Source organism: Chroicocephalus ridibundus, chromosome 1 (assembly GCF_963924245.1).
Source record: "Chroicocephalus ridibundus chromosome 1, bChrRid1.1, whole genome shotgun sequence".
Classification (NCBI taxonomy): Eukaryota; Metazoa; Chordata; class Aves; order Charadriiformes; family Laridae; genus Chroicocephalus; species Chroicocephalus ridibundus.
Window position 1 is genome coordinate 14,529,285 of NC_086284.1, and position 24,814 is coordinate 14,554,098.

General features: G+C 38.9%; 1 protein-coding gene across 2 annotated transcripts; it reads right to left on the minus strand.

The window, feature by feature from the left end:
• Positions 1-1,722: 1,722 nt before the first annotated feature.
• On the minus strand, positions 1,723-24,764 carry MRE11 (MRE11 homolog, double strand break repair nuclease). 2 transcript variants are annotated; one of them, XM_063329391.1, is made up of 20 exons: positions 24,696-24,764; positions 24,073-24,177; positions 23,450-23,582; positions 22,364-22,524; positions 21,658-21,745; positions 20,573-20,714; positions 18,790-18,904; positions 17,547-17,732; positions 16,612-16,783; positions 15,792-15,872; positions 15,100-15,226; positions 12,320-12,423; positions 10,003-10,176; positions 8,755-8,817; positions 7,600-7,816; positions 6,486-6,563; positions 5,407-5,462; positions 4,847-4,914; positions 4,348-4,426; positions 1,723-3,181 (listed from the first exon to the last, which is right to left on the minus strand). In XM_063329391.1, the coding sequence occupies exons 2-20, from the start codon at positions 24,090-24,092 to the stop codon at positions 3,131-3,133; spliced, it is 2,115 nt and encodes a 704-aa protein (XP_063185461.1). In that variant the 5' UTR covers positions 24,093-24,177; positions 24,696-24,764; the 3' UTR covers positions 1,723-3,130. The 2 variants fall into 2 exon arrangements, with proteins under 2 accessions (XP_063185461.1, XP_063185470.1); XM_063329400.1 differs by lacking the exons at positions 24,073-24,177; positions 24,696-24,764 and having other exon boundaries at positions 22,364-22,505.
• Positions 24,765-24,814: the final 50 nt, after the last annotated feature.

Genomic DNA, 24,814 nt, shown 5'->3' on the forward strand with positions numbered 1-24,814 from the left:
AGACGGAGACTCCACCACCTCCATGGGCAGCCTGTGCCAGGGCTCTGCCACCCTCACAGTGAAGAAGTTCCTCCTCATGTTGAGATGGAATTTCCCGTGTTCCAGCTTGTGCCTGTTGCCCCTTGGCCTGTCACTGGGCTCAGTTTGACTGAGCAAAGGAAGCAGCTGCACAGGAATGTCAGGATTGGGGATGCTGTGTCTGGTTTTTGTAAAATGTATCTCTGAAATGATGGAATTTATATGGGGGGGAAGTATTTAGAAAATGTTTGAAATAAAGCTGTAAAGCTCATGAATCAGGTAATTAAAAAAAGTCATCAAAACCATCCATGCAATAGTACTATTAACAAAAGTATAATAAATTAAAAAACAGGCCTGGTGGAAAAAAAAGGTTGTAAGAGGAATATATAAAAAAAAAAAAAAAAAGTCACCCAGAGACACTAAAAATGCAATCTGGAAACATTCAAAAAAAAAAGGAATACCACCTTTTTTTTTTTTTTTTTTTTTTTTTTTTTTTTTTTTTTAAAATGCACAGCAGAGCGTGCATCCCCCCCCCGCGGCATTTCCCTGGGAACACTCTTTCTTTCACTACCATGGCTTTGATGAATTTTTCAGCTTTCCTGGGGCAGGTACATTAGAAGTTACATGAGAAGTGACTTGTCAAAAACCTATCAGCGATCTCTGAGAAACAACATCGATTTTCTGACCATCCTATCCCCCCGTGTAACAAATCACACTGACGATTAGGAGAACTATCTGTTAATAGTACAGCCTTTCTACACGCAGCAGGTTACGCTTTTCCCCCTGAACGGAAGGATGCCGTCTTTATCTTCCGTACATGACAGTTCAAAACCTGCTGCAGTTTAACACTGTAAACTAATCTGACAGTTGACCGAAAAAAAAAAATTGTGAAAAAGAACGAACCTTTGATGTGATTCCTATTAATCCTATATACTTTGCTAAAATCTTCCCTAGAATGTGACTGCAACATTAAAAGAGAGTCCCCTTAAGACGGTGGTGAAACAATAGACAATTTAAGTCTTTATAACAAAACAGGTTTAATTTGGTGTGGTGAGTTGACCTCGTCCGGTGCCCACCAAGCCGCTCACTCCCCATCCTTAGCAGGGCAGGGGGAGAAAATTAGATGAAAAACTCATAGATCAAGATACAGGCAGATTAGTGGGGGAAAAAAAAGCAAAGGTCGTGCATGAAAGCAATGCATAAAAAGAAGATTTATTCTTTTTGTCCCACATCCCATCAGCAGGTGACATCCAGCCACCTCAGCAGGTGTAGTGATTGCTTTGGAAGACAAATGCCTTAATAACAAACGTAGCCTCCTCCTTACCTTCAGCTTTTACTGCGGAGCACAGCACCATACGGCATGCAACGTCCCTGGGGTCAGAGGGCCTTTGCGGGGCGTTGGAGACAGCCTGGACGCTGTGGAGCGCCGCTCTGCAGCAGCCAAAACACCGGCGTGGCGTCAACACCCTTCACGCTGCAAATGCGGAGCACAGCACGGCACGGGCTGCCACGGGAACCTTAACTCCAGCCCAGCCAGGCCCAAGGCACGCGGACAGCAACATAAAGCAGCAAAAAAGTGTTTTTTTTAAAAACGTCAAACCCTCAGATTCCACGTAGTCCATAAAACTGACATTCACAATTTATGTAACAGAAATAGTTTATTTAAAAAAACAAAACAAACTAAACCCTCACCCTGAAGGGTTTTTAATTGCATAGATAATATTATAGCTGACAGCCCTTAATGAAACGAAAGAGCCAGACTACCAAATTATTTGCTGACACCTAAAGAGATCATACTCGTGCTCTGTAAGTTGCTGCTAAGCTCTACACTAGAAATTTGCCAGTCTTGATCATTTTTATGGAAGTCTTCAGGAAGCTCAAGGCTCATTTAGGTTCCCTGCTACGGCATATACGCAGGCGAAGTACCAAGAGTCACGTTCAGCGAGAGGCGGGGAAACACAACTGCCCCATCCCACCTCTTTGAAGGAGAAAGTACAAATGCAAAGGCATGGCTGCAGCTTCTCAACGCATTTACTGCTTCTCTGCCATGCTGGGCGTTAGCTGAGGAACTCTTCTGGCCTTTTCCTTGGTTAGCAGTAACAGCCGCAGCTTCAGAACAGCACTTTTTGGGGAGCGGGGCGTACAGAGGCGGAAAGAGAGGAGGAGGAATAGGTCTAGGTCTCAGCTCCTTCAGCAGAAGGAGCGGTTCCCCCACTGTGAATACAATACCGTATTTTAAAGCCTCATTTGGAGAATATTTGGAAAATAGCGATGACGTTTTAGGAGGCTTACTGAAGCCGAGGGCTGAGGAAACAGACACCTGAAAAACGTCAACTAAGAAAAAGGTAAGAGGCAATGTCCTGCCCAGTACTGGCTCAATGGCTTGATTCTCCAAGCAGCATTCCTCGGGAAGCTGTAAGGTTCTAGCCCTTACATTTTATTTACACGGTAAAAGCTGACAACGCAATTCAAGCTGAAGTCTTTGGCACTTCTTGAATTACAGAGCAGAATTCATTCCTCTATACTATGACACTTAATGACGGTGCAATAGTGGATTTAGCTCTCCTAGTAGAGTTGAAAGTATTAGAACATTTTCCAGCTTCAATACTGAAAACTGCATTTTTGGGTCAAACTATTATTCTTCAGAGTTTTCAACTGTATCCATAGAAAATTGCAAGTAAGTACAAGTTTTGTTATGCTGACCAAGTCCGTGCCCCCATCTATAGTTGCACACCACTATGAATTTACTCCTCCACAAAATTCAAGCCCAAGGGATGGATTTTTCTATAAAAGATGAGACTGTTATTTACAGCATCATCCCAGAAAAAAACCACACAGGCTTTTAGAAGTTTTAGAAAGAACTTGCAGTTTCAGGCAGTACTTCAGAATATTAGACACTCTAGTCTAATGCATCAAGCAATGCAACACCCAAATTATACCAAGTTTGGTGCCACAGAAAAAAAAAATAATTAACAAAAAACATTTCATAGAAGTGAAAATTGAAGGCAAGCCATCATTTACAGAGAAATGCCACATAAAGAATGCCTTGCAAACTGCTTTCCATTTTCTTCTCTATTGTCATGTTTCTCTCTTGTGTAGCAAGCCAAAAAAATCACTTAGTTCTTCTTGATGTTGCAGTGCTTTTGAATGGATCAAATTCATCCTGCAATTAGTAAATGTTCTGTATTACTAGAACAAGCATGCATTCTGAGTCATAACAAGTCAAGTCACCTTTAGATTAAACTAGAAAGCCCGGTCACATTATTCCATGTTCTCCCACAGACCTGTTTTTGTTGGTTTTGATACGAAAGAGATTAACCTTTGATTCAAAAGCCCAGATTATAAATGCGCAGAGACCAGAAACTGAGTTTAAGTCAATACGATCAGAACAGCTACTCTGAAAGAGGAACAATCCGTATTTCAGGTGTGACCTAGGAAAATGTTATTGGTATGAGCACCACGTACCCCAATGAAGTTATGCCCATATACATATCACTCATTATAATTTACTGAGATTTGCGTGAATCAAAAATAGTTTCTTTTTACATGTTCAAGCAAACATGCAGTTTTGTATTTCAGGTACAAGGAGAGGTGGCAGAGTGGAGAGAAGGGACAAGAATTTAACTTTTTCTCTGAAGTGGCCAACATCTGCCATTGTTAAGGCCGGGATCCCGACCATACGGGACAGCGTGCAAATCTGTGAAAACAAACTGCACAGTCCTTGACAGTGTAATGTGTATTCTATTCGGTGCAAAACTATAAATAAAGTTCTACTTGTTTAATTATGGAAGAAAACATTTCCTAGCAGTTCAGATATACACTGCAAGAACAGACACCTTAAACTTGAAGATAGTGTCTTATTTTTTTTTTAAAGTGTATTTACATAATTTGCAACAATAAAAAAAAATAAAGCGCCCTGGAAAACAGCCATTTTTAAATGAAAAAAAAAAAATTCTTCATTTTCACAAGAAAAAAAAACCCATCATAAACAAATGAAAGGACATAGCCAAGCACTAGAAGAGATTACTATTATTTTCTTGCCCAGGCAAAATAACCTATTCCACACGCTTTAGGAATGAAAGTTAACTAATTAGGAATTGAAGGGAAAAAGGCACGGATATTTTCCCGAGATCCCTTCCAGCCTTATTATTGGTGATTATGATACTCTAATTAAAGCTGGTTGCAGTAACCTAGCCTTGTTAGTAAAAATAAGTAAATAAATAAAATAATTCAATTTTACTCTGAAATGCTTTATTCAAATAACTGCAAAACAGTAAGCTATAGAAATTTACATAAAGTAAAAGAAAAAGAGACCAGTATGTACCATACCTCATCTGACTCAAAATCAACTCCTCTAGATGTCTGGCTTTGTGAACCTCTTTTACTAAGTGAAGATGTAGACGACAACCTGGAAATATACAAAGAGGGAAAAAAAAAAAAAAAAAAAAAAAAAGAAAGGCATCAGTGTGTTCTCGATTACCAGGCATTTCGATACCTTTCCCTTCAATTTAGATTTGGACCACCAATACAGAGTACAGAGATTAAGAATGAATAGAAATAACCATAAGTAGAACGGTTCAAATGCTCAAACTAACATACTAATTCTAAAGCTCTGACCTAACTTATCTCAATCAGTAGAGCAATTTATCATTATAGAAATATCATCCATATTAATAGGTAAAAATTTATATAAATTCTCTAAGTAGTGTTACGATTTTCTTAAAAACCTGTTTTTTCAGGTAGTGGATCAGATAGATCCCTGGACTCTGCTGATGGCCCATCAGAAATAAAGCAGTCACGGTAGCATTCAGGAAGTAAACATACCGACCTTGGATTTACTTTGGAAGCAGAAACAATAGAAATCTCTTCTAGATCGGAGTCATCATCTATAATATCCTGAAGAAATGGTATCATTTATAAAGTTTTTTCACAGAATTTGTTCTTACAGAGATACAGTGCATAAAAGTACAGTAGTATACAGTACTATAGTATAGAACCTGTCGGTTTTTTCCAGCTATGTACCTAATTAGTTATAATATACACTTGATAGGGCTCAAGACTGGAACTGTAAAACACGCAAATACAGCACAAGTTATGCTCTTCAGATCTTGGATCTTGCAAAAAACCCCAAAATACTCACGTATATACACTGTGTACCTTAGACTATGGTCACAAATAGACTATGGTCTTTGTTTTTCTCAGACAAACCCCATACCAAAAAAGGGTACAAATTAGCATGCAGAAACTTACTGCTGGAACTGATAGCTTGGGAACATCTACTGATTTAGGCTAACTTGTTTTAGGCCAACGTTTTGACCATATATTTATTTTTCGAATCAGAAGACAGCAAAAGGCAGCGCAACTTCACTCACGCGAGACGCTTCTTACCTCAGAGTAAGATTTAGATGAATTAAAGGAGGGCTCCGGTTTCAAAGACCTAAAGGCTAGAATAAAACAAATGTAGTATTTTTAATGTGCTCACACAATAAAATGCAAACAATGTTTTATCATTCTTTTTATTTAAGGCCTGCTTAGCAGGCATTTCCTCTGCAAAATACCCTGTAAAACAACCAAGCAAAACCCCCCAAACCAAACCAAAACGGAATTTAAGCCTTTGCTAGAGTCAGACCGCCCAGGGATCCAACCCTCTGTGCAGCCGCAGGTGCCTCCCAGTCTGGCTAAAAAAAACCTTCAGTAACTTCGGTAAAGAGGAAGAGAAAAACATTACTATAATTGATATTCCTGTATGACTAACCGTTCAGACACCAACACATCTGCTAAAATCGATTTCTCTGCAGTATTTTACGTCATTTGCTGACCAATTTAAAGTTTAAGTAATTTGCCGATTAATTTAAAACTCGCTCTACCATTGGGTATTTTGTGTGGGATTTATGTGTAGATTTGTAAGCAGTATTTTTTTTCTTTAATACTCAGAGTACCTTCATTGTTACCTCAGAGCCTGTCCTCTGTAGCAAGGAAGGGCTACTCCCACATATGTGGCTTAAATCAAAAATAAGTTTCTCTTCCACAGTAAAAAACCCGGCATTTCTCACGCTTGCTATGATGTAAAACTAAATGGATTTGCATTAAAGCCAGTCAAGTTTAAACTTTGTATCCACTGAGGAATACTCTGCATAAAATAGATGCTATTAAGTCACATTGCTTCTATGTTTATTCCTTAAAGAACTGCATACAGTAAGATGTTGCCTGTGTCCAGTTCTAGTCAGAAGTTCTTGACACATTTCATTTTACCCCATGACAGCAGGATATTACCATTCTTTTTTTTACTCCGCTCCGTTTTTCTTTCTCTCTCTGCTGTTAGTTATTCTATTTCACTAGAACCAAAGAATCTCTCCCAACTGAAGTGGACAAAGAGAAATAAAGGTAATTAAGGCACTTCATTAAATAAGCACCTTCACTACAATTTGAGAGAGCAGATTAGAATAATGCACAGATCGAAGGCCTACCATCCATGATAGACATATTCTTGGCAGGCACAGGCTTGTAGGTTCTGCTGCTTGTAGCTGACTCTCGGCTAGTGCTTCCTGTAGGGATAATAAACAATACACATTATCTGTTCAGTGGCTGGGTCCCCGTCCCCGCCCCCTTCAGTCTATCATTACTGAGCAGGAAGTGACTTACAAACCTCCATTCCTCTTTACTCCTTCACTTTCTTGTTGAATCAAAGCCCTCCTTACATACAGAGCTGCTGTGGGTGAAGTGCTCAAAGCTCCACAGACACACTCCCCCTGCCCCGACGGGATCACAAGAGTGTTGGAGCACGTGCTCATAGAACTAGTTTAAAGGCACTAACCAAATCTGACCTAAGATTAGGTCAGACCTAAGAAAGGCACTAACCAAAACGGCTTTTGTTTCAACTCATCCTCTCTTAGACCTTTGGGCATATTACTGAGACAACTCAAAGGAGTTTATTACTGCAAGACCTCACCTTTTCTTTTTTTACTTCCATATATATATTTATATATAATGGAAGTACATATATAATGGAAGTACCACTATCACTGTAAAGTGCACAATCACACAGAGCCAAGGAGGAGCTATTTAATACGTTTTGCTTAGGAAACACTCTCCATTTTCTCAGTCACTAGAAAAAATGAAGTCTCTTGTAAATTGCATTATGATGGAGACAATCTGTACGTCCACTCTATACTGCTCAAATGTATTACCTTTAGCAGGGATAAAGGTTTATCCATGCACTTCATTTTACAGGCTTTCCTAGTAATGCATCTTTCAACAGTCTACTGTGTTTCTATAGCTGGGAACCAAAATATTTTTCTTTTAATGACCCTGTGAAAAAGTAACAACTCCCCATAAGGTAGTCAACTGTATGTAATATGATACTAAAAATATTTGTGAAGAATTGTTTTTTTCCAGTAGGAGTCCTTAAGCAACAAATCTCCACTTGAAGGAAGCATGTCCCTGCCCATGGCACGGGTGGGTGGAACTACATGATCCTCAAGGTCCCTTCCAACCTAAACCATTCTATGATCAGAAGACAGTTGCCTTTTAAAGACAAAAAAGTCAGTAACTGCAGTACGAAGAATGTGAAGTTTTTCTTACCTCTGCCCCTTTGAGATGAACCTCTTGCTGTTGAATTTTGTCCCCTTGCACCTCTTGCCCTACCTCTTGCCCGACCCCTTCCTCGGCTCACTGTTGCAGGAAGGCCATCATCTGAATCACCAGTGCCTTTCACCCCCGTATCCATGAGTTCTTCATCACTTGAGGCTGCGACAAGAACTGCATCCTCAGATCTGTGGGCTCTAGCCCTGGTCATTGCCTGAAACGGAACAATAAGTGCTAAAGGAAAAAGAATCTTAAATGGTTAAATGCACCACTGCTAAATCCTAGTTGTGATATATAGTTCTAAACCACTGAGGCTTAGAAGACCCAAATCCACAGCATTATGGAACACAAGGAAGTCTGTCAAAAAGCAGGGACAGTACTTAGTCTGTTTAATTTAGATGTGTACATATAAAGTAATTAGCTAAGCTCTGATAACAGAATGGAGGTAGTTAATATAATGCATCATCAGTGGAGTTTGGTGAACAGCTCAGGTCATCCTACGTCAGCTGCGTACATCTGCTCAGAGGGAGCACCCTCTGGGCTCCATTGAGTCGATCTTCCCTGAGGACAACAGGTGCTTAAGACAACTAGTTCACGTGAGAACTGAATCTCATCCCAGATGTCCTTTTTCTCAAAATTTCATTCCAGTCTCACAGAGCTTGCAAAGACAAAGGAGCACCAATGCTGTCAGTGGTTGGCAATTCTCTTTGGAAAGACATATGAATCTCCGGGCGACCTAAGACTCTAAGATTGCTGATGAGGACAATAGTACCTAAAGGTTTACGAATAATAACAGTTTGTTCCATTAACATCACTCAATACAGCCCATCCACACACCCACTGGTGCTGGGATCACACATGGTTTAAGATGACATCTCTGAAGGTCACCTGCCTGGTCTAACCTCAGTTCAAAGCAAGAGCAACTGAACATTCAGGTTCACAAATTTGCACAAGAAAAGAGATCTCAAAAGCCAAATCAAGCAGTGGCTTAGGCACATATTATACCAAGGAAGATTTAAAAAAGACTTACTAATCTTCCCAAGGCAGACAGGCACTTTTTGGCAAGGACAATGTTGAAGTATTGCTAAGTGACTTCATTCATATGCAGAAGTCACCATTCTTCAGCCTATGTTCAAAATTCAAAGGAGTTACCTCACGAACTTCCTCATCTTCTTCTTCGGTATTCTTTTTTCTACTCTCCCTGAATTTTCGCACCTGAATAAAATGAGTTCCCATCATATTAACCATTTATTTCATACAATAATCAAAACACAGTAAGTTAAAAATCTTGATCACTGAATTATTAAGTTAAGCTAATGTGAGAGCCAAGAAGAACGCAAGAATAACTGAAGATTGTTTAACGCCTTTTCATGCTGTCCTACAGTTTAAGAATCTCATGTTCTATTAATAACTGGAGCTACATCACTGGGGAGAAGAAAGCTTGGAACATGATGAAAAGTAGGGATACTATGTTCAAGAGAAGGAGAGTATACGTAATTTGACAATAAGAGATGGTGAAATATGAATAACTGGAAAAGAAGAGGCAGAGATGAATACGCATGATAGAAGACAATTATATTGAGAAGAGACAAACATTGTAATACATGTACAACTAAAGGCTGAACTTGACAATTATGGAAAAAAATATGATGGGTGAGAAGGAAAGAAAATATTAATCCAAAAGACAAACAAACAGAAAAACCCCAACCCCGAAGTGGCACAGAAAGCCTACAGGCACTGATTGTTTATGGCTTTTCAACCCCTCATGAATGAAAGCAATCAGCAAGAAAACAGCTAGGTGCAGCCTTCCTGCCCTCACCAAATTATTCTTTACACAGTGCATAGCTAAGCTGCAGAACAACTTGTCATATAATGCTTGAATATTACAACTGAATACACGGGCTCATGTGGAAGCTCAGCAAGTTGACAGAGAAGTCTATTAAGGGTTACTAGATACACATAAACCAAGCTTGTCCCTGGGAGACCCTGAGCTGCAAGCAGTTAGAAGCTAGTAGAGCACCTGAAGGATAGGTTTCCTTTATGCTTGCTCTGTATCTTGCCCTGGATTCCCTAATCCAATATGAAAAAGCTAAGAAGATATTCTATCTACCATTCTTCTCACGGTAGAGATACACATATTATAGTGATAGATCTCTTCCATGCATGCATGTGCAAATAAAGTGAGAGTCAGTATAAGCATACCTAAACGCCATTTTCAATACAAGCTTTTAAACTATGTATTTGAAACTCCATCACCTTATTTATTAATTCCAGAAAATGACTAGAGGCGAGTCTTGCACATGCTCCACGCAGGGGCATATCTATTAAACCAGGTTTGAGTGCTGGTTTTTCTACTCTGTCTTGACCTCTCCTAAGGAATTAACATTAACAGAATATTACCTCTTCATCAATTTTTTCTTCCTCTGCATCAGTGCGACGCTCCTTAAGAAATCTCTGTGTTTTTTCTAGTTGAAATTTCACCAACTCTTCTATGGCATCTTTTTCCTCTTTGTCCACAAACTCCTGCACTGCTTCTCCCATTCCTCTTTCAGTTAGAAGCGAAAGCTGTACTTTCTTTATAATTGGGGAAAACATTTTGTTAAGAAGCATCTGCCATCAAAGAAAGCAAGTAATATCCCTGCTGCTTCAGATAAATGTTACATTAAGCTGGTTCCAAAACCAGTAACTTGCATTGAATATTTCAATCAGAGAAAAGCACAGCAACAAGCAAACATGTTACTCACCACAATACAGTTACAACCCTTTTGCTACTAGCATGTTACCCCTACTCAACAGGGTATTTTCCAGACTCCTCAAAGTTTCATCAACAGTAAAGAAACTACAGTGCCAATCATAACTAAAACAATTTGTCTTAAACATATTGCTGAGAGAAGGTAAACTGTATTCTTTCCTAGTTCCTCTCACTTTTTCAAACTAAAGGTAAGATCAACTTGCAGAGACATAAAAATGCTACTAAAAACAGGCCCTGAATTATTACAAATGCTAAATGACTTAGTTTTACTGTAAAATTTGAACATTAAAATGAGTTACAGAGCAGAAGAAATTATTATTATGAAGCAATAAGAGCTATTAAGCAGATGTCTACTCTTGAAATGCAATTCTGTAAATACCAATAGTTCTCACATGTTCATCAAGTGAGATGATATTCATCAAGATATTCCACATTAAGATATTAGTATGGACACTAACTAGTGAAAGTAGTAGATGCTACTGGTGGTGTTTTGCAGCTGTTCTCTTTGGTACCCTCCTTCCCAATACAGTAAAAAGAGACGCTCTGAGAATGAAACCCTCATATGGAAGTAACGTTTAAATAGCAGCCTCTTGTCTGTAAAATACAGCGCAGGTAATTTCTTAGTAATACACATTATATATGCTTATTAATGATTTTTGATCCTTCCAGGTGCCCTTTAGAAATTGTTTTGAGGGTTCCATCAGAGGCATAAAACTTTCCCTGAAATAACCCTGTACAGAGGAAAAAAAATTTTACAGCTATTATAAAATAAGAAGTTCACAGAAAAATAAAACAAGCATCTCAAAAGAGTAACTGACTGCAATGATTGTAAATGTTACTGTTTCCGCCCCCCCCCCCTTTCTTTCATTACTGTGTTGATTAAGATGTATTAACCCCCTCCTGCGTGCTTTCCCAGAAGGGGAACGGATTCTTTCAAGTCTTTACAGACGTTGGCGGATATAAACACCAGTAACTGTGCTGTTTATAGAAGACCACACAAACAAGTAGAGAAGATGGTGTAACAGGGACAATTTTGCAGAATAAGGGAGAAAAAGATATTTAAAGCAAAATTTATTTTTTCATAGAACACAGTGCGCTGTCTGACACTGCTAGCCCTCCCCATGGGATTTAGGGGTGGCATACATTTAAAGTACCTACTTCTGAACTAGTCACCCTGGGTTCCCTATTATATCCAGAAGGCAAATAGCCCTTCCAGGGAATGGTTTATGCCATACTAATACCTAACATATGTCTAAGGTTAGGCAAGATGATATAATTTGGGTTATCTTTACCTCAGGAATGCTTGCTTTAATGACTTTCTATAAAGTACGTGCTGAAACAGCTCTTAAAAGTTACGCTTGCTCATCTAGATCAAGCATTCGGGTGTGTGACTCACTGATTATTATTATTTTTTTTACCTCTGAGACGTTACTGCCCTGGTGTTGGGCAAGGGAAATAAATCGGGTTTAATGAAAGGCTGAGGGGCTCTCTTCCTTATCCCTGCTGTGGAATTGCTCTATGTCTGAGGACACAAATATATTGCAAAGTAACAAGTTACTCTGAGTCAGCTGGTAATAGTAAATGGTACAGTTTCACATTGACCCGATAGAAAATTAAGGCAGCTTCTCACTCAAGAGCACGCTGCCTCACATTTTCTGCCTGTAAGAACATGACACATCATTTAGTACAGGGCAGACACTGCAAGTTCACAGGAAGAGTTATCATAAAGTTCTCAAACCAGCATGTGTTCACATACCTTATACAACCTACATACAACAGTTACTTGTTAACCTAAGACATTTACTTCCTACAGGAATTCACATACAGTTATATAGCAAACAAATTCACCTCTCGGTGAATGCCAGAGTCTCTTCAGGGCACATTACTTCCATTAAGAAAGAAAAAAAAAGATAAAAAGATAACATTCCATTTAAAAAAAATAAATCATAAAAGGCAGAAAGATACCTTCTCCGCTGTCTGAAAATACTGCTTTACAAGGTCTTCCACCCTCAGTGTCATCCCCTCAGAAGCGGGCCTGCTAACCAGTCTTCCAAAATTAAGATCATTGTCTAGAATAGAAAAGGACAGTGGCACTGTCACCCATGCTTGCAGCGTTTAATTATTATCACCCCCCTGACAATAACAGGAAAAAAGGGTTAATATACGACTCTTAAGAATTCTGGTCCCTTTTATACGTAACAGGTTTTTGTTCTAACTGTAGAGTCTATTGTCTGGAAAGAAAGGTAAACATAACAGATGCAATAGTTGTACAAGACAACTCCAACTCTAGCAGGTACAAAATGTTCTAACTACCAGATGTCTGCAATTATAAACTGAACACTATGCCCTGAAGGTTATTATAACAGAACTCTAGAAGATCACAAATGGAAGAAAATCAAAGGACCCATCAAAGCACAAAGGGGTGTTTTTTTCCTATATGTAACTCTGTAACTAGAGAAGAAATTTTGCTCCAAAGCACACTGACTGATTTTCAGTAGAAAATGTTCATAGCTCATTAATGTTGACCCCCATTCTCAGGAAGCAAGGTAGGAATGACACAAGAATGAAAGGGATAATCAACCCAGGTTACTATATACCACACGAAGTAATATGAAGTGACTACAGACTGCATACAGACATCTGCCACATGCAAGCACAAAACACTGTTTTGTTAGTCTTGTTTCATAAGCTGCTATGACAAAAGAAACAAGAACAACTGAACTCATGAAGCCTCAACATCACCTGTACTGAACCATAGCATTATCATAGAATGGGTGGGGTTGGAAGGGACCTTAAAGACCTCTAGTTCCAACCCCCCTGCCATGGGCAGGGACAACTCCCACTACTAGACCAGGTGGCTCAAAGCCCCATCCAGCCTGGCCTTGAACACTTCCAGGGATGGGGCACCCACAACCTCCCTGGGCAACCTGTACCAGTGTCTCACCACCTTCACAGTAAAGAATTTCTTCCTAATATCTCATCTAAACCTATCCTCTTTCAGTTTAAAACTATTACCCCTTGTCCTGTCATTACATTCCCTGATAAAGAGTCCCTCCCCATCTTTCCTGTAGGCCCCCTTTAGGTACTGGAAGGCTGCTGTAAGGTCTCCCCGGAGCCTTCTCTTCTCCAGGCTGAACAATCATAGAATTGTTAGGGTTGGAAGGGACCTCAAAGATCATCTAGTTCCAATTCCCCTGCCCTGGGCAGGGACATCTCCCACTAGATCAGGCTGCTCAGAGCCCCATCCAGCCCAGCCTTAAAAACCTCCAGGCATGGGGCTTCCACCCCATCTGGGTAACCTGTTCCAGTGTCTCACCACCCTCATGGTGAAAAACTTCTTCCTAACATCCAGTCTGAATCGACCCATCTCTAGTTTTAATCCATTCCCTCTAGTCCTACCACTCCCCGACATCCTAAAAAGTCCCTCCCCAGCTTTCTTGTAGGCCCCCTTAAGATACTGGTAGGCCACTATAAGGTCTCCTCAGAGCCTTCTTTTCTCCAGACTGAACAACCTCAACTCTCTCAGTCTGTCCTCATAGGAGAGGTGCTCCAGCCCTCTGATCATCCTTGTGGCCCTCCTCTGGACTTGCTCCCACAGGTCTACATCCTGAAAATTCTGACTGCTTTATTAGCCACCTCCCTTGTATTAGAGGATCCTTAATAAAGTAATGCAAAGAACCATGGTACATTCCCTTCCACATTCCCTTCCTGAAGCTGAGATGCACGTTCAGTAGGAAAATTAAAATGTCTTGATAGAACATGGAGACAGATGTGGTAGATACCTTGTACTCTGAAAGTGTAAATGAGATTATACAACTACTTAAAAAAAAGAAAAATAAAATAAGATCAATACAGCATAATTCAAAAAACCTCACTGAAAGCAGTTTTTATTCCTGAAACATGATGTTTTGAACTTTATAAAACTGACAGTGTAAGTAAAAACTGTCAATGGAATTGGAGTACTTACAACGCACTAATGTGAAATATTAACAGTTATTTAGCACAGTATGTTCTTGTGCAAACTGTATCTTCATTAGTGACTATTACAAATTCAATATTTGGGCAACATCTATTAACCATTTATTAAAAATTCTAGGCACAGTGAGAAATGCTACAACAGTAACAGCTATTATTTGTTTTGCACAAATGCTTAAATGGAGACATACCTGGAACAGACTAAAAAGCCAAGAGCACCACGTACACATGATTAATTAGGGCAAACAAAATGCTGTTGTACATTCAGACCTTTTTTTTTTTTTTAAATATACAAACATCTCTCAAGCCCAACCCCTCCATTAGTATTTTAGGTATAAACAAATGAATTACTACAGCAATAAATTAAAAAAACAAACACAAAAAACAAAGGGAAAAAATACAACACCCACCTCTTTTCCTGTACAATGCCCAAAACTGACCATCTAATTCTGAGAAGTCTCAGGAGTGAAACGTTCAATACCTTTCATAGTAATTATCATAGAACCATGGAGTAACTCAATCTGGTATGGGGCTATACGTATTATTACAAGCAACTCAGTAAGGTTTGAAGTCAAATAAAAAGGAATTACTAATGCCAGAAGATGCTGTGCTGAGTATCAGAATTTTAGACAAACACAGAAATAGAACTTGCACAATAGATACTTGTGCAATATTTACAGTTAAATGAGACTATGCATCTTTACTCCTTCTATAACACATTAGAAGGTATGCAAGCTTTTGAAAGCGCTGGGTAACAGATTTATAATTACCATTTTTCTCTTTTTGTTCACGATGCCTGAAAAAGTGTATGATGTCTTTTGGGTTAGCCACCCTATCCATGTACTTCTGGCTAAAACGATGGACACTAAATGGTTCGAAGCCACCTGTGTAATCAACCTAAGAGAGGAAAGGAAAAATTTAAATATGAAACAAACAGAAATAGAGAAGCCACACAAATCAAGATGAGTTTGTTATCCTTCAAAGGAAAAATTAAAGTAAAAAACAAGTCAACCTAAAATTAATACTTTACCATACTATGCAGAATAGTTAAGAGATGATAATGGCTAATGAATTATATTAGCAGAATAGCTAATAACAGCCCAGATTCATAACTCGTTTCTAACTTGTTTCACGTACTAGTCTTCAGGAAGGTTTCCATAAATTAGGTTTGGAACAAACATAGGGTAATATGAGTTAAGAAAAACTTCCCTCTAAATAGCCACTTTTGATCCCCTTGCTCAGACCAGCAGTGAAGGATACTTATAACCAATGTCATCCCTTGCCACAGAATAATAGTTATACCACAGGTAAACAGAATCGTGGCATGAAGGAAATTTAGATTCACCTGTCCACAGTAAGAAATTTTATATATTACTTGTTTATAAAATAAGTGTGACTTTGCTTTGGAACTTTGCAAAGTGACCTTCCAAAACACAACAATCCAAACTGAACAGTTTCTTACTCGTAATCTTATGAGAGGCTTCTCTGGCTGGCGTGGATTTCCCAAGCGTTGTCTTTCTGCATCATCCAGCATTAATTCAACCTATGAAGCAGAATTAGAAAATCAGTTTCCACTTTATTCTCTTACAGATGCCTGAAGCCTTCCAGTATAACTTCAAACACATGCAGCTGCAGGGGGGAGCTACAAAAATAAATGATTATAGGATGTGCTCTCATTCCTAAATACACATATGTACTGGTATCAAGCCAAACGCTGTAAGAATGAATGAGAAAAGAGTCACAATGAAAGGCTTATCTTTCAGATACGGGGTAATACAGCAGTACCTACATCGCTGATGACTCATAACTCTTTTACTATACAGCCATTACCTTTTGCTAAATTTCTAGTTCCAGAGAAAAGCAGGAAGAGATGTATACAGACCTAAGAACCAAGAGCAATTAATAAACCTGTTTAGTTACTTCTGGCACTTCACACTGCACAGACCAGCTCTCAAGGGTTTAGAAACATGTATTTCTGCTGGTTCCAAAGTGCACATCCAATGCTGCCCCGTTCTCAGGTGAGATTTTTTGTACAAAGATGACATGGACCCCCATAAAGCAGTTCCAGCCTACTTTAATGGGTCATCCCAGTCAAGGAATCTAGAAGCCAAGGCTGTAGTGAATGTCATGGAATTAGCCTCCTATGGAAACATCGCCTAAGTCTGTCTCAAATAATACATGGCAAAACATAAGACTTCTCACATTCCAGTCTCAAAACGAGTCACAGATCACATTCCCTGACCATACGCCATTATCCATACACTGTTAGCATTACAAGTTACCTTTTCCATGCAGAATGCTTGTATTGCCTGAGTTACTTTAGGATTGTCAGGATTAAAAAGATCTGGATGATCAGCTAGAACAATATCCTCCATGTGGAACGTTCGCACTGTCTCTAGACCAATCTTCTGCATTTTCATTGTTTTCCCTTTAACTTGCAGCAAACCAATGTGTCTAGAAGGAGAAAGGTAACTTACTAGAAGATCTGGTCTCTTCTCACAGGTAATTAGCGATAGAACAAGAGGGAATGGCTTCAAGCTGCAGCAGGGTAGGTTTAGGCTGGACATTAGGAAAAAATTCTTCACAGAAAGAGTGGTCAGACCCTGGAATAGGCTGCCCAGGGAGGTGGTGGAGTCACCGTCCCTGAAGGTGTTCAAGACCCGTTTAGATGTGGTGTTAAGCGATATGGTGTAAGGGAGAACTTTGTAGAGCGGAGATGATGGTTGGACGATCCCAACGTTCTTTTCCAACCTAAATGATTCTATGATTCTAAGGTAAACTTAAGAGAGCTATGGTATAAAAATTTGGTTTAAATTCTTATTTACTTTTCAGGAACAAAAAGTTTAAAACCTATAGGGAGTTGTTGGATCTGTACTTCAGGGTTGGCCCTGACAAACTTCAGTTCCATTATATTTAGATCATGCTTTTTCCATACACAAGCACATATACACAGTTCCTTGTGTTCCAATTTATCAGGGTGTAACCCCTCTTAGTCAAGTTCCATTTGCTTCAAAAGTTTGGTTTAATCCTAAGTAAAGTGAAAGTTATTCTAGGCACTGATTCCATCTACTTAATTTGTTATGTTACACTCTGAAGCTAATCCACACTATAACATAAGTCTTTTAAAACCTAATAGAAGTATTTTTCCTTTCTCAACACAACACACGAGAGACATAAGGCAAGGGACAAACAAGAACAAAAAGAAAAGATCACACACTTCTTCACAGCTTCTCCGGGGGACAGAGATGTCACCACTGAACTTCCCGGCTGAGAAACATAGAAACGTTGCTGTTCGTTTTGGGACGGAGCTATTTTGCACTCATGTTCATGACCCCACACAACAAGATTAATAAAGTCATCTAAAAACTGCTCTGGAATGTAGTTGGTAGCTCCATGTTTGCTCCTGTTCAAGAAAAGAGAAAAAATAATTAGAATGCGTGCAGTCATGGGTGCACAAAGGGGGAGTGAAGGAGGAGAAAAACATCAGTGTGATTTAAAGTGATACAGAAACCCCAGCAAAAATATCTGACATACATCTCACATCAGGTACACTTCACATTTATTCCTTATGCAATTGTTTAAAGTGTTTGGTTAAACAAAAAGGCAATTTAGACAGCTCATTCTTTTCTGCTCCCCTCCTTTTATTTGGATCTCCCTTTTCTTCTTACTTGACTTGTAAGACTTTAGGGTTTTTTCCATATGAATGCTTGTATAGCACCTCATGGCTTTTTTTTTTTTTTTTGCTTTTTTTTTTTTTTAATGGTGGGGTAAAACCCACTGAATTAAACAGACATGGGACACACCACCCCCAATCCCTTCCCAGAAAATGGAGGGGAAGTGAGCTCCTTCAGCCTACTGGATCAGTACACAGGGTTATCTGGGTTATATTTGCTTATTTCTGCTTCACCGTTACTTGCACATGAGGATTGCAAGGATTTCTTTTTCAGGAAAAATAGTAAGAAAGGATTTGGAAAAGAACTCTGCCTGTTCCTACTACCACTGCTGGGAGAAGTATGTGGGCAGAAAGAACACATGCGACCTATCCTCTATTCAAAAGAAACTGTAAAGCCTAGCAGTGCAAGTGAAGATATGGTACTTGACAAATTATGGTTCAAGGATAGAAAATAAAATATGAAGTTTAATGATCTTTCAGCTCTAACAAGCAGATGACTCAATTCTATGCATATTACACTACAAACACTCCACTGCCCCTAACTATAACAGTTTGGGAAGAGATCTCCTGACATACCTAACTCATTTATTTCAACTCTTCGCCTTTATGATTCTTCTGTAAACAGAGCTGTAGAACAATATTTTCATTTAGGGAAATCTAAAGAAACCAGCTACTTACGAGAAGCATCAACTAACATAGCTGGCTTTCTCACCTATTCTTTTCAAGGCAGTTTAATGACGTAACACAATAAGTTTAAAAGACAGTGTAATTCACCGAATACTGTCACCTATTTTGATGGATCACAAACAAGTTAAACCAACTATCTTCATCTTCCTTTGGTCTCAGCATGGTTACTTGTTTATTGACAAACATACGATACAACCTCTCATCTGGAATAGCTCCTGGAATAGACAAAACAAAACATTAAATTATTTTTGAGTGGTAAATCAGCTTTTTTTTTTTTTAATAGCATTTTTATTAGCAACTCTATTAAAAAGAGCATGAAGAACACAACTTTGTAGCAAGATCAGATCTTCATTTTCATGACCTGAGAAGTATGAAGCATGATTATGAATTTGAACAGATCGAAGATAAATTGGCTATTTTACTAGATAAGACTTCTGAAAATAAGATATTTTAACATGAAATCTACCTTTAAACAACTGCTAAAAGCAGTTTCATTAACTACATCTGCTCTGAGACATCTTGACAGTTTTCTGTGCCAAACAACTTACTATGGGCAGAATTAAAAATATTAGAAGATATGTTTTGTTTCTTGTTGTCACAGTAAGAAACATATTTTGTTGTAAGGTGGAGCCTAAAAACAGAAACTACTGAGTGGAGATGGAGTTCTTAAACATACTTTGAAATTCTCTACAAAACAAGAAATAAACCATGAATTCTGCAAAGTCTGTGCCTTCCCGCACAGCAGGAAAAACTCTGTAGTACTTCTCTACTGTTTCTCACTGTTTTTAACAAGAAGAAAAAAAGCCAAAAAAACACCACCCACCATCCATACACAGGGTTCATGATGCATTTCAATAAAAACCCACATGGAGTTTACGTATTTTCTGTAAGAACAAGTGCTCTTTAAATCAGAGAAAGCCAAGAAGGGACATAATTCTGGTACAAGCTCAAAGAAATACCTCATTAACACTTTCATGCAGCAACACCCATACTTTAGAAAAGTCGTTGCATTTCACAGTGACGATTTTGGGTATTAAAAATTCAAATGCTTTTTGAAAACTTTCATATTGTTGTATTAGAACCCTCAATACTAACCCTTAGAACATCTAGCAAGCGTTTAAAGTATCTCATAAAACACATGAAGTCATGGCCAATTAGGACTTAACTTATAGCTATAAAATTGCTTGGAAATTAAATGTTTAAGCACTCATGACTGGACATAAAATAAGGGGAAAAAATTAAGATCTTAATAGTTAACTTCTCTAGACAGAAAGCAGTCAAACTATTTTAAGTAAGAAGTGAGGGCAGAGGGGAAGGTGGAGGAGAAAAAAGAAAGAGACAAACTGAAGTTGAAATATGAAATTCTTCACAAGTTTCTTCATGGAAACTGAGGTTACCTGTGATCGATGTTACTTATGAACTATTTCAGACACACAGGTCAGACATTAGTTTTCTGCTCAGTTTATGTTTTTAAATATAACCAAAATGGCACATGAACATAAAGTGTTTAAGTTTTACCTAAATAGTAGGAAGTAAGCATAATACACAACAGTGAGAATTAAAGAGTGTGATTGCCCTGACTCAATACGCAGGCACTATCTATGGCTAACTTAAGCGGGATTCATTTAAGACCAATAAAATATAAAGTTATTGAAGGATTTATTTTAAAATAAAAAAGGTAAAGAAAAAAAACCTGTCAGCCAGTGAAAAGGCAGCAGGAGGGAGAAACATGACACTGTCACAGGACCGATACGCTTTCATTTAGCATTACTTAGATCTTCACGTTTGTTGCAGCACTGGGCATTTGTTCCACCTTAATTTAGACTATTGAGCTTCACTAATAGACAAACAGTCCAGCCACAGTCTGGCAGACTAACACTTACCTAGGCCATACAGAGCAATTTTTGTTCTGCCCTTACGCAATAAAATGGGACTAATATCTATTTTCTCCACAGAAGCTGAACGTCCAAAGTGATTCAACAATCCCGCACAGCTTAAAATATCCAACGCACACAGTGCATCTGCCTGTGGAAAATATTGAGAAACAAATATAAAAACTTTGAACAGAACACTTAGTCTTTAAAGTCTAAGTGAACCAGTCTCAAAAGGGAGAGAATCTCTCCCTAAGTAACTTCTGCAGCTGAAAAACCCTGCCACTTATATTAGCTTTTTTTTAGTACTAACGGGTACAGAAGCAAATGCCTTTTCCTTACAAGTCTCGCTTTATTTGAACAACATGAAATTAAGCATTAAAACATTCAGAAAAATGAAACAAAACAAACAAAAAAAAAACCCCAAAGAGCCAAAGTCTCTAAACGACTACAGAAAATTATCTGGTTAAACTAACTATTTCATAGCAGGTCTGAAGTTAAACTTCTGTCGTTAAAACACCCATCTTCATGATACGCTGCTATTTATAGAATCACAGAATATAAAATGCAAGATGATAAACTCAACACACATGCTTTGCTGCTTTCTAAATATCCTTTTCCTGCTTGCTTTTAGCTGTTGATTTTTAAACCAGCATTTCATCATTATTAGATTATCTTCCTTGAAAATATAAGATGCTATCAACTGTATTTGCACAAGTCAAACTATCAGAAGTCCCCTTCTTTAAGAAGAAAGCCTTCAGTCTCCACAGATAGAATTTGTTTTAGAAACTTTATGAAAGGCTGACATTTCTTGACACAAAAAGTGATTCTGTTCTCAATGACAGAAATCTACATAAATTAAGAATTTAAACACAGTTCGTGTGGATCCCTTAACTTCTTTCTGTTCTCTTTTTTAATGTTACACTTACCTTGTTGTCATTAATTAACAGAATTCCTAAAGATACACAAAATATTTACATGAAGAGTGGAGCAACTGACTAAAACTAGCCTGTTCTCCAAGAACTATTTCTATAGAAGTTCCTATTTCTATAATATTTTTTAATATAACAGTATAGTACAATTACGATAATAATTACCCCCGTGGGATCATCATGATTGCCATGAATACTAAAAATTGGAATAGAAATGTTGAGATTTCTATCCTGATAATTCACCCATGGAAACCTGAACAAGAAGAGAAAAAAAAAGTTAAACTATACTGCAAATTTGTGGACAATTCCCAATATTGTCTTCAAATTAATGTCATCACAAATACATCATGACAGCAGCCCAAGTGAGTACTAAGTGGCTATAAATAAGCTTAAGTTGCACAGCACAAGACTCTTACTTATAGACTGGAATGGCACTTCCCAGTGGGAACAGAGAAGCAAAAAGATCCCATTTTTTTAGAGCAAGCCTACAAAAAGGATTGTACAACATGTGTGGTACGTGCAAGAACAGCGGACTGGTCTGTGCAACCTTTGTTTACAGACAAAGGACTCTACTGATTTTACCACAGTAATTTATGTAAATTGGTTTACTTGCATTCTACTTGCAGGATAGAAACTATGTATTACATAGATGTCATAACATATTCAGAAGTTTCTCAAAAAATTGTGTGCATTCCTTCGTAAACTTAGATTATAACAGACGACAGGTGAAGTCACCCTGTAAACTGTCCCACACAAACAGGCCTAAAACTTCAAGGTTCCAGTCACAGAGGATATAAATCATAAAAATCACAACACGTTCACCCAATACACAAACCAAGTCTTACACCATAATTTGCAGTAACATACTTACTTGCTATGATGAAAATTGACTGCCTGATCACTCAAAATTTCAAACTGAACAGGACGATCACCCATGCAGTGTTTCCTCAGTGACTCCAAACAAGAGTGTACTGTTCTTCTGGAAGGTTTGTTTTCGTGAAAAAGGTCCCCACCTAATAAAACAAAGTCCACCTGTATGTAACAAAAAGCTCTATTATTTTAATACAATATTTTGTATTACTGTGAAAGACTTCTAAGCAAATTGTTTAAATTACTTCATCTAAGGAGTTCCACATATCTCCTCATATCTGGACTTCTAGGTAAAACGAATTGGTAGTTGCAGACATGGTATTTCATTTCCTCATGAAGCAAACGTTAACTGAATTATTCATTAAAACAAAACCAAAACCAAACCCCAAAAGACCCATTTAAGAAGCGCAATAGTAGAAAACAATTGATAGTTGGAAAAAAACCCAACCACTAGTGAAGTGTTTTAGTAAGGGTCTCCAGATTGGCTCCTGAACGTTTTCTTTGCCAGGCATGAGGAGATACATTCTCTTTGCATTGCTGTAGTATCTAGTGGGAAGAAATCGGTAGCTATCTCCACATTACTTTGAAAAGGTACTAGTTGCAGTTTCTGTATATATTTAGCTTTTGAAAGAAATATTAGGAAAAAAAAGTCATCTTCGTGAAAATTACAAAAAGTTTGACTAAGAAACATTAAATCCTTAAAACCAGAAACAACACTTTTAAAGTTTCTAACTTTTATTTCTACTTTCTGTGTTTGCTGAAGACTTTGTATCATTACCCTCACTCCCCCCAATTATTTTCTCTTCTCGCTGTGACAAACCCTCTCTAAATACCACTGGAACTGAGGCAGGCAACCCGAAAACATTGTTAATGCAAACAGGGTCATAATTTAATAAGAACGCTCACAAAGTAACAGGCATTCCTCTTACTAGAACACAAACATAACTGGTTGCAATAAATAGTTTTGTTCAGTCATTTCATTTTATATTACTAAAGATTGCACCAGGACTAAGCTTTATAGCTTCTGGCAGGTTAGAATGTATTTTCCACAGCCTCACTCCTTCACTTTCCAAAAAGCAGTACTTACTTCATTTTTTTGAGCATGGTCCAGAATTTCATCAAAGGTTACAAATGTATCATTTCCACGAACTGGATCCTTTTCCAAATAGCCAAGATGAATATCAGTTGCAATAAGTATTTTAAAGGTATCTTCATCATCCCTGAATAAGGCAGGAAAATTTATGTTAGAGAGCAATATACTTAAGAATTTCAATGCAGACTTTAAACTGTTCTGTGCACAGTCATTAAATACACAGGAGATTCGTTGTAACACTCTATCAAAATACAATTCCCATAATATTCTCAAAATATTTCACTGCTTTTATTGCAAACAGGCCTTCACCAAACCAGCCAGTTTGAAAATTAGGTTTTCCCCATCAGTCTACTCTAGCAAAGGGCTGCAAACGTCTAATGAAAAACTAAAGAATCCTTTTTACGTTTTCTGCCCTTAGAAAGACTTGGTGAACAAACATTCAGTCTTCTCTCTTTGCACGGGTAATCTACATGCATATGAAAGGAAGTCTGATGATCACAAGGACCAGAGGGAAAGCATAAATGCTGATCTGAGTTCTTAACTTATTCCATTCATACAAAAGATTTGCCATCTGATGACAGAAGAACCACATTGAGTTGCGAACAACAGGAGCTTACTGCGAGTTGATGGTACTCATCTTCGTGCTCACAAAGCGGCTCTGGGCACGGCTGGGTAAGTCAGGGCAGGAAGTCGGTCTCTAGCTTCATCAATGCTATGTAAAGCTTAAGAGACAAAAATTATCAACGAATTAGAGCGAAGGACAGTGAACTGAACGATCAGTTACCCAGATTTTTACTAGTCATTCTTGACTGCAGAACACCTCAAGATACGGCAAGATCCGTGCTTGGTTTAACGGTTTACAAGCGCACCAGACGCACGGCTACCCCGGGCGGCGCCGGAGCCCCCTCACACCGCCCGCCCAGGAAGGAAGCGCGGCTCCCACCGCTCCCCTCCCCGCCAAGGCACATGAGGAACGGGCAACTTCAGCGCAACCGCCGCAAATCGTAGCAGGGCAGGGCGGATGGGCCGGACAGGAACGACAGCCATCGCGTCCGGGAACGACCGCCATCGCGTCCGGGAACGGTAGCGGCAACCGGCCCGCTCGCCCCTCAGGACTCCGGGGCAGCTGCCAGCCCCCGAGGCGAGGCCGCAGTGCTCCACCGGCGGCCGGCATACGCTGAGGCCCGGAACCGGTCCCTCATCCTGGTCCCGGTCCCGGTCCTTCATCCCGGTCCCTCACCCAGCGGCCTAGCGCAGCCTCCCGCCACTGCGCGCCGTTTCCATGGCGCCGACAAAGGCGGGGCCCGGCGCCGCTCTCGCGAGAGCCGCCCCGCCCACAGCGGGGCCGCCGCCATTGGT

Bases quoted from the DNA above. Each gene is read 5' to 3' on its own strand.
- MRE11 (XM_063329391.1), bottom strand. From the start codon at position 24,092: ATGAGTACCATCAACTCGCA. The intron at 18,905-20,572 runs GTAAGTGTTAGT...TGTCTATTCCAG, and splicing joins AATTGCTCTGTATGGCCTAG to GAGCTATTCCAGATGAGAGG. The intron at 16,784-17,546 runs GTGTGTGATCTT...TTCTCCTTCTAG, and splicing joins CCCGGAGAAGCTGTGAAGAA to ACACATTGGTTTGCTGCAAG.